This window comes from Grammomys surdaster, unplaced genomic scaffold, assembly GCF_004785775.1.
Source record: "Grammomys surdaster isolate TR1022 unplaced genomic scaffold, NIH_TR_1.0 194, whole genome shotgun sequence".
NCBI classification, from domain to species: Eukaryota; Metazoa; Chordata; class Mammalia; order Rodentia; family Muridae; genus Grammomys; species Grammomys surdaster.
The window spans coordinates 6,173,092-6,187,124 of NW_021604639.1; the positions used below are offsets into that span (position 1 = coordinate 6,173,092).

Sequence of the window (14,033 nt, forward strand, 5' to 3'; positions counted from 1 at the left end):
AAAGAAAGAAAGAAAGAAAGAAAGAAAGAAAGAAAGAAAGAAAGAAAGAAAGAAAGAAAGAAAGAAAGAAAGAAAGAAAACAGTAAGGCTGAAAAGAAAGTACCTGGCATCCTGGCCTCCATATGCCCATATATCTGCAAACACACATGTAATGAGCACACACAAACACACACAAAACATAAAAAAAGAAGTGACTTAAAATACAATAATAACCTTAAATAAGATATAGTCCATACAATATTTGACAGATTTCATCCCCCCTAAGCCTTTGGGTTCTCTGCTTTACACGTACTGTCCCAGGAGAGAGGGGGTGAGCCTCAGTGGTGAAGATACGAACTGTCAGCTTGCAGACCAGTGTGTCTAGGTCTAAAACACATGCACTCCTTGTTGTGTGGAGGGCCATATGCCTTACACCTGACCCTGATGGAACTCGGAGGAGAAAGGAAAATATTCCTCAAACACATTTATCATGGCAGAATGTTCCTGTACAGCCCAGGGAGTGAGCTGTGTGTCAGTCAGGACCTGTACGATTCGACAGACACTTCTGAGGATAATTCCAGGCACCAAGTCTCAGTGACTTAGTCAAGGCTTAGGATTTCTTCTTCTTCAGCCTGGATGAATCTATTTGTATTGATTTCACACTTTGGGTATTTAATTTTTTTTCAGTCTTATCCCTCTCATGTTTTGGTTTTTTGTTTGTTTGTTTGACTGGCTCAACTTTCTTCCTTGTCTCTTTGTTCTGAGTCCCGTAGGGCCAGAATTCACACTAGCATGAGCTCCAGTTTCCAGTTGATACAGGAAATTCAAAACAAGAGGTCATTGTTTTCTAATATTTAATGGCATAGGCACTGCCAAAGTATATATTTTGTTATTTTATTTTGATTCTCACATATTTCTCCACATACATTTCCACATATAGTATTTTAGGTGGTATAACATCCATCTTTAATGCTTACATGTCAAATTTAAAGAATTCAATTTACACTCTACGTTTTAATCACAGTCTGCCAGTGCCCTTGGCATTTAATGAATACAGCTGTTAGCTCCTGACCCATCATCTGCTTCATCGGAATCCTTTCATATCTTTCCATCTCTTGGATCTGCCGCACAGTTGTAGAGTGTGGGGCAGACAATTGGTGTCTAGTTCATTTAGACACGAGAACCTGATACATTGGGCTTCCGTTCCCTACTAACACGGTAATAGAGCTTGTGAAGAAGGATTGTTCTGGAAACCAGCTATTTTATTTTTGGAAGGATTTGGGAGATTTGTGTTGGCCTCACTGATGCTGAGCTCTGCAACATCTCATTTAGAGAAGTTTTCAGCAAACACACTATCTCATGCACTCTGCTGCCCTGGAAATTCCACTTCAGCCAAGGACATGGTGTGCCAACTACTGGATGCTGGATGGTCCCTTGTTCCTTTCCAAACATGTGTTTCGCTGAGGCTTATTTGCACTGAGTAAGAACAATGCCTGTAACATACTGTTAAGTGAGACAAAGAGAGACTTTAGAGAAGGTAACTTTTGGGTGGTTAGGAGGAAAATCGTGGGTGAATTTGCCTTGAATCAGGGTGAGTGTGTGTGTGTGTGTGTGTGTGTGTGTGTGTGTGTGTGTGTACAAAGGCATGCCAAAAGACAGCTCATTTTTGTTCCTCGTGGAACGTTCTACCTTTATTCTGAGACAGGGTCTCTCACTGGCAAATTGCTTACCAAATAGTCTAAATTGTCTGGCCAAAAAGCCCCTGGAGGCTGCCTGTGTCTACCTCTCCGGTATAGGGATTGCAAACACATATCACCAAGCCAGGCTTTTTTACGTAAATTCTGAGCATGGAACTTAGCTCTTCTTGCTTGCACAGGAAGCAAATGACCAGCTGAATCTGGAGCTATGTCCCCAGCCCTTGAATCAACTCTTAATTCTGCCTCTTAGGAGCTTTGTGACCCTAGCCACCACTAGACTTCTCAATACCTCCATCTTCTCATGAGACAATTAAGTAATTGACTCGATTACAGTATGGAGGTAAGAACTGAATGACAACACATATGTGTACAATGGTGCCTGGCATGAAGTAAGTGCTTAAAATACACATGCATAATTCTGCAGAAGGCCAGATTTTAGCAGGACACTCTATTCCCCTAACAAATATTTACTTATTAAGTAAACTGTTGCCTGTGGTTACCTCAGGGGCCTGAGAATGAGAGGCAAGAGCGAGAGGACTGGGTTTCTACTTTCTGCTTTATAAACACAGATATTGTTTGAAATTTAGGTTTGCTCATGACTGAAATGCTTGCTAGGGCAGGGGTCAGGCATAGACTGAGGAGCCAGCCTGCCTGTGTGGTGTCCTGAGTTCTGCAATTGTAATGAGCCCTGGGGAGGAGACTTTTAACCACTGGGTGCATCCATATCTTTGTGCATGTGGGGGAGGTGGAATGGAAGAATGTACAGGTACCCAGCCTCAGCTACGGTCCTTCAGGTGCTATCTGCTTTGGGCTTTGCTTTTGTTGAAGTGTGTGTGCATGGAGACAGGTACATAAGTGCTGCAGTGTGAAGACAGAGACCAGAGAGTAACCTTTCAAGACTTCTTGACTCCTACCTTGTTTTTTTTTTAATTTCACTATTTTATGTATATGTGTTTGCCTGCATGTATATCTGTGCACCAGATATGCTAACATGTACCAGGTTATGTGTGCCTGCTACTCCAGTGTCCAGGAGAGTCATTGGATCCCATGGAACTAGAGTTTCAGAAACCATGTCTATGCTTAAAATTGAGCCCCATTCCCCTGAAAGAGCTGCGGGTGTTCATAATGACTGACCCATCTCTCCATCCCCCCTACTTTGTTTTTGAGGCAGGGTCTCTCTTGTTATTTCTGCCCTTGCCTTGCATATGACAGCTTCCCATTGATTCTCCTGACATCTCCACCTCAGTTCTCACTTTAGGAGGGCTGGGTCAGGGGTTACAGATGTAAACCATTGTATCTGCTTTTTTTAAAAAAAAAAAAACATGGTTTCCAGGAATCAAACTCAGGTGTCATTAGGGTTACATGGCAAGTGCCTTCACCTGCTGAGCTACATCACCACCCCCACCTTTTTTTTTACACAAAGTGTCTCATTGATTTAGAACTCTTTGAGGTAAGACAAGACTGCAATGAACCCAAGGAATCTCCCTCCCAATTGCTGGGATGATACATGTGTAACCACACTTAGTTTTTCTTGCCTGTCCTGGGAAATACAAGACAGATCTTTGGACTTGCAAGGCAAACACATTACTAAGTTGCCTCCACACCGCCCCAGATTGAATCTTGAAAAGAATTGGAGTTTGCTGTATTAATGAGTACCAGGATATTTTCCAGATTTTTCCTGGCATAACAGAGTATTATGACATTTTTCTGAACCTCTTTCATCTCTGTTTGTGCCAGGGTTTGTCCATCTCTGCCTTATTGACGCTTGAAACCAGACAGATCTTTGTCCTTCTGTCTGCAGCATTCCTAGCATCTACCTGCTAGATGCCCAGAACACATTCTCTTCAGGTTGTAACAAGAGTAACAGCTCCAGATATTGCCAAATTTCCCCCAGGGAAAGAGCCTTCTGAAGTGAGAACCGTCACCTTAGAGTCTACAAAAAGTGAGCTTTTGTAAATCTTGGAAAAATCTATTCCATAGCCAATCAGAGAGGACCCTTCTGTTTATTTTACCATTTTAGAGAAACTACTGTGGATCAGGTTGGGTATGCTGGGTGTTTGCTGTAATTTCTGTTCAGTTCTCAAGTACTGAATTCTGCATTTTTCTCTAACAAGGAAGCAAGGTCAGAGGGCTTCGTGACCTGCCAGGTGTTGGAGTTGGGGACATGTCCTGACTCTCAGGGGGCTGTGGCAGGGATCCTCCTGTTTCTGCTTTAGCACTCTTAAAGTGGGAACTGAGGTGGAGGAGTCAGGAGAAATCAATGGAAAGCTGGCTGTCGTATGCAGTGCAGGGGCAGAAATAAGAGAGACCCTGCCTCAAAAACAAGGTAGAGCAGGGCTGTCATACACTGCTTCTGGTTTGGGGGATTTTGATTTGTTTTGTTTTTTTAAACTTACAATTGGGTGTATAAAGATCTATCAATTGGGATGTGCAAACAAATGGAAATATTAACGAAAATCAGATATGTGGAACATGTCTGGCTATAAAGACAGTCTTTTAAGTGTGAGCCTTTAAAGAAACATGAGGAGTCTGACTTGTTAGTAATGACAGTGTAAATAGTGGACCAAATGGACGTGCTTCATTGTGTGACCTTACTGTATGCGTGTTGACATATCCACATCACAGTCCAAACAGGATTTGTTTTTCCACAAGAAGATTTTTACTCCTCTTTTTATGCATACATATGTATCTCATATGTATGGTTGTGTATATACATGTTTATATGTGTGAGCACAGGTATATACATGCCACAGGGCATATATGAAGGTCAGAGGACAAACTCAGGTTTCAGTCCCCACCTTCTGCCTTGCTTGAGACACAGTCCCTTATTATTTTGCAGTCCCTTATTATATTATAAGCTAGCTTCTAGGGATCCTCCTGTCTGTCTCCCATTTCCCCGTAGGACAGCTGGAATGACAGACAGACACACTATGGCACTCCCTTTTTACTTGGATTCTAAGGTATCCAAACTTAGATCCTCACTCCTGAGTAGCCAGTGCTTTCCCAGGCCATCTCCTGACCCCCTAGGAGATCTTTAAGCAAAACTGTAAGATCAAAGGGTGTTTTCTCAATGTACAGCTTCTTGCTTTCCACAACAAAAGCATAGCAGTCACAGAGAGTGACATTGAATGACCTTCAGAATGTGGGATACCAGTAAGTAAATCTTAGACTGTAAAGGTCTCTCCTTCCAGAACCCTGGGGACAGTGCACAAACTGTCTCTGGTGAGAGGGGTCTTACTGGTGTTTGGAAAGACCTACTTATGTTTGCTTTTGACTTCATTCCATTTCTCTAAAACCACTAATAAAAAATGTTCTAGTCCTGAAAGGTGTTCATGGAGATCCATAACCAAACTTAGATGTTTGTTTTTAAGGTAAAACTATGTTACTTCATGAGCCAATGCCAAGCCTTTCCTGTTTGGTTGTCACGGTCAAACAAAAGCTTATGAAAGGCAGCAAACAGGCGGGCAGTCTGATACATCATCTTTTTTAAAACAAGCTTTCTCCCTTTTAAGTGGAATCTTATCCCACTTTTGGCCTTCAGAAATGTTTTGTTCACAACAAGAATCGTTGTACCATATTAGGCAACGTCTCTCCTCCTCACAGCTTGAAACAAAGACGAGGGCTAAGTTCACAAGTTTGATTCCCTTTAAAGACATGTTTGATTGCAAAGCTCTGTCCACCCTGTTTGATATCCTCTGCAGACCGCATGACTGAACTAAGCTGAATTCCAAGCCTGCGGCTTAGGCATCTCATAGCAGCATAGTTGTTCTTTGAGTCAACTCTGCCACCTAGTGGCCTGATGTGATCTTTCTATTCATGATGACATGGCTGTTTAGTGTTGTAATGAACTATGACAAAAAACAGACACTCCTGTCCAAAGCAGAGACCCAAAATAATCCCTGAATATGACATATACCGGATTCTAAAAAGAGGAAATGCCATGTAGCTGGTCTTTCAAAACACATGGTTTCAGACTGCAAAAGCCTTCCCACAGTTAGAAGAATTAAAATGGAGGTACAGTTAGCTGGAGAGATGGTGCAGTAGCTAAGAGCACTTGTTGCTCTTGCACAGGACATGGGTTTGATTCCCGACATCTGTGTGTTGGTTCAAGCCATCTGTAACTCCAATCCCAGGGAACCTGATACCCTCTTCTGATCTCTATGGATGTCAAACACGCAGGTAATACACATACACGTATTTAAGCAAAACATTCACACATATAATAAGCAAATTTAATCTTAACATGTAAATAAATAGAATTAATCTAGAGTTCTGGGAGCAGGAAGTAACTTTGACTTTCTAATTAGTTTAAGAGGTTTAAAAATTGAGAGTTTTGGCTCACTTTTCTGGGTAGATGATAGGATTACATTCTTTGTGGACCCCAGGCTCTGTGCTTGTGATCTGCCCTACAACTGAGAGCGAAGATATGAATAAAATCTCTTTTTTAAAAAATTCACTACATATACAGCTAGAGCCATGGGTCCCTCCATGTATGTTCCCAGGCTGGCAGTTTAGATACTGGGAATGTCCTGTGAAGGCAGGATGCCCCAGTGTTGGGGAATTCGAGGATGGGGAGGGGGAAGTGGGTGGATGGGTGGGGGCACCCTCATAGAAGCAGCAGGAGGGGGGAATGGGATAAGTGATTCCGGGGGAGTTGGGGAAAGGGGATAACATCTGAAATGTAAATAAATAAAATATCCAATAAAGCAAAAAAAAATTCAGAAAGTCATGCAGACAGTAAGAAATCTCTCCCTATAGACATTAACATCATTTTAAAAAGAGAGAGAGAGATTTTATTCATGTCTTTGCTCTCAGTTGTAGGACAAAATATAAAGAAGCACCTTTCAGGACTAGAACATTTTTTATTAGTGGTTTTAGAGAAATGGAATGAAGTCAAAAGCAAACATAAGTAGACCAATAAAGAATTATTGGTCTGTGACTTCTGGATTCCACAGACCAATCACAGCAGCTTACAAGAGGTAGTTTTAATGAGATGTGCTGATGATATGACCAAAATTAATTTTTTTACTTATAATCATTTTTTTTACTTTTTAAAAACAAATTTCAAGAGCCAGTGAGATGGATCAACACATAAAGGCTCTTGCTGCCTGATGACCTGAGTTAACTTCCTGGCACCGACGTGGTAGAAGGAGAGCACCAGCTCCCCCAAACTGTCTTCTGACTTCCACACATGCACCATGGCATATGTACCCAGAACATGTATATCACACATACAAAAAGATAATTTAATAAATAAATGTAATAAAAACATCTTAAACAGGTTTATTTCTATATGGTTGGCAGTCACAACATATTAAGAGAGTCAATGGCTTCTACCGTGACACAGATTTACATATGCATTACAGCAGATTATTAAATGTATAGTTAGAGCAACTCAAACTTATTTTAACAAAGTATAGTTTGGATTAACTGTAACCCTCAAGTTGTGTATTAGAGATGCGGACTAGTCTAGAATATTCACTTGCTACTTTAACCAAGTAGGTTAATCAAGAGCTATTAGAGGTGGATAATCAAAGTCTTCCTTCAAAAGTGCAGGGAACAAAGAGAGGGGCTTTTTGTTGTTTGTTTTGTTTTTTTTGTTTTGGTTGTTTTTTGTTTGGTTGGTTTTTTGGTTTTGAGGGTTTCGGGGGGTTTTTTGTTTTTTTGTTTTTTTTTTTTGTTTGGTTGGTTTTTTTTTTTTTTTTTTGGCTATATAGTCAAGATCGAGGTAGTTCTATTGATTTAGAAATAGCTATGTCTAGTTTTGGTAAGTAGCCAAGGATGACCTTGAAGTCATATTCTTCTGTCTCTACCCCTGGAGTGTATGTATTTAAGGCATGTTTCACTACACCTAATATAATTGGACCTGAGGAATCTCCCAGGGCTTCCCTTCATGGTATGGGGATACTCAGGCTGTAGTTGTTTCTTAGGATTCTACCCTACCTTGCTGCTGCCCCCATCTTTCATTTGCCTTCCCTTACACTCAGATCTTGCACACAGATACAGAGATGGTGAACAGAACCCAGCACCCCCAAAGATAATAGACCTTTCTCTCTTCCTAGCATCCACATGCATTGACCAAACTGATATTTTTTTATTTGGATATGTGTCGAGTCTATTACTGTGGTCAAGGACTCGGGGACACCTGCAAATGCCTGTTTCAAAACATGCTGGAAGAGTGTCAGACCAGACACAAAAGAATAGTTGAAAGAAAGCCAATCACAGGTATCTAGTATGTCACCCCTTAACAAGAAAAGGTGAAAGATGACAGACAAGAAGCCTTGAGATTTCTGGATATTATGTTTATTTGTAATAAAATTAGCATGGTCATCATAAGACAAGAAAACAAGACCCAGAACATGATTCATTCCCATGAGAGAAGAACCCTAGACCATGCCACAATGGCAAGGACCCCTTGCAATGGATGTCAGTGCATGACACAGAGTGGCTTTGGACTGGTACAAGGTGTAAACAAGGCTGCTGTGCAAACCTGGCAAAAAAAAAAGGAAACTTAGATAACTGTGTCTAAGAACCCTTGAAGAAAATGAGTCCCTAGGAAGATGAAGTCTCTCCAGAAAGTATATAATAAATAAGCATGCTATCAAATGTTATTAAAAAATAAACATATCACATATTTCAATAATGTTTTAAAGAGACAATGCCACCAGCTAAGGATGTAGCTCACTTACTAAGTACCCCCCCATACCATGCAGGGAAGCCCCAGTAGATTTCTCAGGCCCAATTATACTAGGTATAGTGAAACATGCCTTAAATACATACACTCCAGGGGTAGAGACAGAAGAATATGACTTCAAGGTCATCCTTGGCTACTTAGTATGTTTGAAACCAGTCTGTGCTATATAAGAACCTGTTCCCGAACAAACAAGAATAGAAATAAAGAGGTGGCGTTATGTGAAACGGTGGACAGTTTTCGCTCTTGCCTGGGGTTGGCTTGGGTCATTCCAGTGAGGCTTGAATAGCCTCAAGTTCCTTATGTTCGTCATTTTATCAGATGGATAAAATGCAAATAGCTCACATGCACTTACCCAGTAGGATGATGGTCACAGTATAGTTAAATAATTGTCACATAAGCATCTGCTACTTTTCCCCTGTGGAAGAAGGAGTCGTGAGTAAATCTGCTGAGTGTGCTGTTAACATTCCGAGAAATGTATGTACAAATGTGAGGGAAAGCACCAAGTCTAGTTCCTTGGCTAATCATTCTACCTTGAGCAAATCAATCCCAGCATGCCCTTGACTCACACCCTTCACATGAGAGAATTAACTTGATCATATTTAGTTGCCTTGAAATTTGCATCTTGTTACATATGCATCCTAACCATAGAATACACAGCCAAGTGTGGTACATGCCTTAGCCCAGCTCTGGAGGCTGAGACAGGAAGGCCACAGGTTTGAGGGCTAAAGACTGAGTTCCAGACCTGCTTGGGTTGCAGACTGGGATCCTCCCTCAGAAGATTTGTGGGAATACAGGTACGAGTAGACAGGAGTGGCAAGGGAAGTTTAGGGTTGATAGTGTATAATTGTCAAAGAAAAAATGTGATTTTTAAAAGAATATAAATAAAATGTAAGCTACTCAAAGAACATACCAAACAGAATAAAGATGTTTCCTAACTCCACTTTTCTCTTTTTTCCCCCAGACTATGTCAGAGAGTCACAATGACCTTTCACAGTAACAGTACAACCTCGCCTTTGTTTCCCAACATCAGCTCTTCCTGGGTGCACAGTCCCTCAGAGGAGGGGCTGCCCTTGGGGACAGTCACTCAGTTGGGCAGCTACAACGTTTCACAAGCAACTGGGAATTTCTCCTCAAACGACACCTCCAGTGACCCTCTGGGGGGCCACACCGTCTGGCAAGTGGTATTCATTGCACTCTTAACTGGCTTCCTGGCCTTGGTGACCATCATCGGCAACATCCTTGTCATTGTGGCATTTAAGGTCAACAAACAGCTGAAGACAGTCAACAACTACTTCCTCTTAAGCCTGGCCTGTGCAGATCTGATCATCGGGGTCATTTCTATGAACCTGTTCACTACATACATCATTATGAACCGCTGGGCACTGGGAAACTTAGCCTGTGACCTCTGGCTTTCCATTGACTATGTGGCCAGCAATGCTTCCGTCATGAATCTGCTGGTAATCAGCTTTGACAGGTACTTTTCCATCACCAGACCTCTTACGTACCGAGCCAAACGAACAACAAAACGAGCCGGTGTGATGATTGGTCTGGCTTGGGTCATCTCCTTTGTCCTGTGGGCTCCTGCCATTTTGTTCTGGCAATACTTTGTAGGGAAGAGAACTGTGCCCCCAGAAGAGTGTTTTATTCAGTTTCTCAGTGAGCCCACCATCACCTTCGGCACAGCGATCGCTGCCTTTTACATGCCTGTCACCATCATGACTATTTTATACTGGAGGATTTATAAGGAGACTGAGAAACGTACCAAAGAGCTGGCTGGGCTACAGGCCTCTGGGACAGAAGCAGAAGCAGAAAACTTTGTCCACCCCTCAGGCAGTTCTCGAAGCTGTAGCAGCTATGAACTACAACAGCAAGGCATGAAACGGTCATCCAGAAGGAAGTATGGTCGCTGTCACTTCTGGTTTACAACCAAGAGCTGGAAGCCCAGTGCTGAACAGATGGACCAAGACCACAGTAGCAGTGACAGTTGGAATAACAATGATGCTGCTGCCTCCCTGGAAAACTCTGCTTCCTCCGATGAAGAGGACATTGGCTCAGAGACCAGGGCCATCTATTCCATTGTTCTGAAGCTGCCAGGCCATAGCACTATCCTCAACTCTACCAAGCTACCCTCCTCAGATAACCTACAGGTACCAGATGAGGACCTGGGGACTGTGGATGTAGAGAGATCCCACAAGCTTCAGGCCCAGAAAAGCATTGATGACCGTGACAACTGTCAGAAGGACTTCTCCAAGCTTCCCATCCAGTTAGAGTCTGCCGTGGACACAACCAAGACCTCTGACACCAACTCCTCGGTAGACAAGACCACGGCTGCTCTACCTCTGTCCTTCAAGGAAGCCACGCTGGCTAAGAGGTTTGCTCTCAAGACCAGAAGTCAGATCACCAAGCGGAAAAGGATGTCGCTCATCAAGGAGAAGAAGGCCGCCCAGACGCTCAGTGCCATCTTGCTAGCCTTCATCATCACATGGACCCCCTACAACATCATGGTCCTGGTGAACACCTTCTGTGATAGCTGCATACCCAAAACCTATTGGAATCTGGGCTACTGGCTGTGCTATATCAACAGCACCGTGAACCCTGTGTGCTATGCCCTGTGCAACAAAACATTCAGAACCACCTTCAAGATGCTTCTCCTATGCCAGTGTGACAAAAAGAAGAGGCGCAAACAGCAGTACCAGCAGAGACAGTCGGTCATTTTTCACAAGCGAGTGCCCGAACAAGCCTTGTAGAAAAGGGGTTTATCAGTAGCAGTGACCACACATCCACATCAGCCCACACAGCCTAGCAGGAGTCTGGCAAGGGTGGGAGGCCGTTCCTGATGGTGATAAAAAGAGGTTTTTATCAACCACACAGGAGAGAAGCTGCCTATTTACTGATCCATTGAATAACTGATTTTGGTCCAATGCCAATTCAGCAGGAAAGAAGGAGAAACGTACTGCTAAATATAAAGATATGCATTCTGAAATAGACTTTTAAGTGGATTATTTTTCCTTTAAGAGAAAAAAATTATTGTCTCAGAGCAAGTATCCTCAGAAATTGATCTGCCTGGGTCTTTTAATTCCTATTAGCTCTGGAATCACTGGTGAGCCTCAATGTGCTAGATGCCATGTGTTCTCCCTAAGGGTCCCAAAGTGTCCATCCAGATCCCACGTGAAGCACGCAGGCTTGAAAAAAAAAATCTGTGGTTCTGAGTTATTTTGTATATTGCAAAGCTGATACCACTTGTCCCTGATCAGCTTCTGTCCTCTCTCGGTGTGTTGTTAAATTCTACTCGTGGATTTGACTCTTGGTTCTTGCAAAGTACTGTTTTGTGCAGTTCAAGTTTCATACAAATAAAATTGTACATGAATACATGCATACCTATATATGTGTGAGTTCCGCACGCACGCACATTGTGTATATAACATGATGGGGAACAGTGAACGGGCAGAATGTTCCTACCATGTATGCTTTCAGTGCTTTGGTAACTGAAACTCTCTAGGATCCTCAAACGATATGAAACTGAAAGAAGCCCAGTTTAATGTTGTGTTTTGGTTTGGGTTTTTGACACTGGAGATATTTTTCACAAACCACCCTGAAGAAAGATATCCAGCACCGAGAAGCCAGTCTTTCTTAGCAAACCTATGCTAGATGGACAGTCTTGAGAGAGGGTCAGTCGGTTGGCATCCCGTCTCGATTGGACTCAGTACGTACTGTCTCCTGTGCTGTTAGCTCTGTTGATAGAGCTAAACCAGGGCCCCTCCGAGCTCAAAAGAATGAACTTCTGTACGTGTTTGAATTTAGTCGTCCAAATTTGAATGTTTCAAAACAAAATTTCTGGGATCTAAACTGCTCGAAACTCAATCCTAGAGTCACCTTTGAATGTCACATACAGCAATATATCTACATTTACATAGAAAATCAAAGGAAATACTGTGCTCGGAGCTGATGGAAAGTATTGCATTTTACTTCTGGCCACCTGGCACCTTCTGAAAGGAAGCAGGGCTTATCTCCTGTCACTTAGCAGGAGCCCAGACCTTCCGGTAGTCACTGTATAACCTTCACCCAGGAATGGTTGGTGTCCAGGAAGCCATGCATCCTCTGAAGAAAGAATTGCACTTGAAAAAGTATTACTTCAAATTTGATTTCTTTCCATTGTGATAAGCGAATTTTGCATCATCCTATGAATTGCCCCAAGTGCACCGTGTTCTCTCTGGGGGAGGGGTCTGCTGCTCTCATTCTCCTGGCTGCTGTATTTGTTGGGTTTCTTCTTTTCCTTCTGCTGGGACTGTGTGTGGGAGCGGGCGGGGCGGGGGGTGGGAGGGCTGTGGAGAACCCTTCCCTTGTGCAGGGCATCCATCCGTGTTGTGAACCCAGAGCTGGGGCCAAAGCTGCTTTTGTATTCAGTGTGAGGTGGTGTTTACAGCCAACTTTGACATCAGTGGGTGTGTTCTCAGTGGTGTGTCTGTACCTGAACTATTTAATGTCGTGTCATGTTTATATAAAGAATATTTATGCATACTTTACCATGTGTTTATTTAGTGTTGATAAATAACTCCCTCCGTTGTGCAACCCTTTGACATTGATTCTTTAGGGTCCACTCGAGCCATGACTAATGTCCAGTGAGCTTTGTCATGTGGCTAAGAAGAAAACCATCACCTAGTTGCCGTCTGAGAGCAGCTGAATCCTTCCAGGTAGTAAGCCCCTGTCATTGAAAGCCACTCTCTAGTAACCCAATGTGACCCAACAAGGCAATCCTCCTCCATGGTATCTGAAACCACATTGCAAGGAACAAAAAGAAGATCCCTATCATAGTAAGGATTTTCTTTTAATTCTTGGCCCTCATTTAAGCAAAAGAACAAGGAAAACTGGAGACTATTTTTTCCTGTGTAAAGTGATGTGCAAAAGCCGTGTTCTCCACCTGGGAAGCATCCGGTAAGCTATTGCATCTGTATTTTATTACTTAAGTTGGCCTGGCATTATTAAATATGCAAATTCTCATGCAAGTTTCACTGTACACCTGTACATCAGTAATTCCAATCTTCCTGGAAACTCCCATTCCTCCCCCTTCCCCCAAGAGCTCTTCCTTTTATTTAAAAAAAAATTAGAAAAGTCCTGAGCTTGAGCGGAAATTCAAGGGTAAATTGGGATTCCACTTAAACATCATTATCTTCAGCCTCGTGTCCAAGATGCCAATAGTTTTAAAACCACAAAAACCCTAAGATTCTAACTCTCCTTTCTAGCTAGCTACTGGATTCATTGTGATGAATAAGCCTCTTATAGGCAAAAGCTGCTTCTAATATCTCTTGGCTGTTTATGGAAAGGTATGTCCAACTGTTGGGTCATTTCAGAAAAGAAAAATAAACAAAATAGATTCTTTTGAAATGAAGAGCTTAGAAGTTTAGCTGGAGATGCAGTTGAACATTTGTAATGGCTTCAATTACATGGGCATTTCTCAACAGGGCTTGTCCTAGAGCAGGCATCTGGCACTGAAGACCGCGACCTATCCCCTACCTTAGAATAGAACTACTCCATCCCGTAAGAATGACATGTTCGGAGGTTTCAGGGTTATCCACTTTAAGAGGAAAATAATTGAACCTAAAGTACACCACATATGGAGACATTGAGAGGGCTTCTCTTTCCCTCCCCCCTCCTCCCTCCCTCCC

The 14,033-nt window shown here is 42.5% G+C and overlaps 1 protein-coding gene across 1 annotated transcript in view; it reads left to right on the forward strand.

Annotated features, from left to right (window-relative positions):
- The window catches only part of Chrm3 (cholinergic receptor muscarinic 3), a 323,683-nt gene extending 312,566 nt beyond the window's left edge, over window positions 1-11,117 (forward strand). The window contains exon 4 of the mRNA XM_028769887.1: window positions 9,332-11,117. Coding sequence (XP_028625720.1) covers window positions 9,351-11,117 — 1,767 coding nt within the window. The 5' untranslated portion in view covers window positions 9,332-9,350. The remainder of the gene's footprint in view (window positions 1-9,331) is intronic.
- Window positions 11,118-14,033: the final 2,916 nt, after the last annotated feature.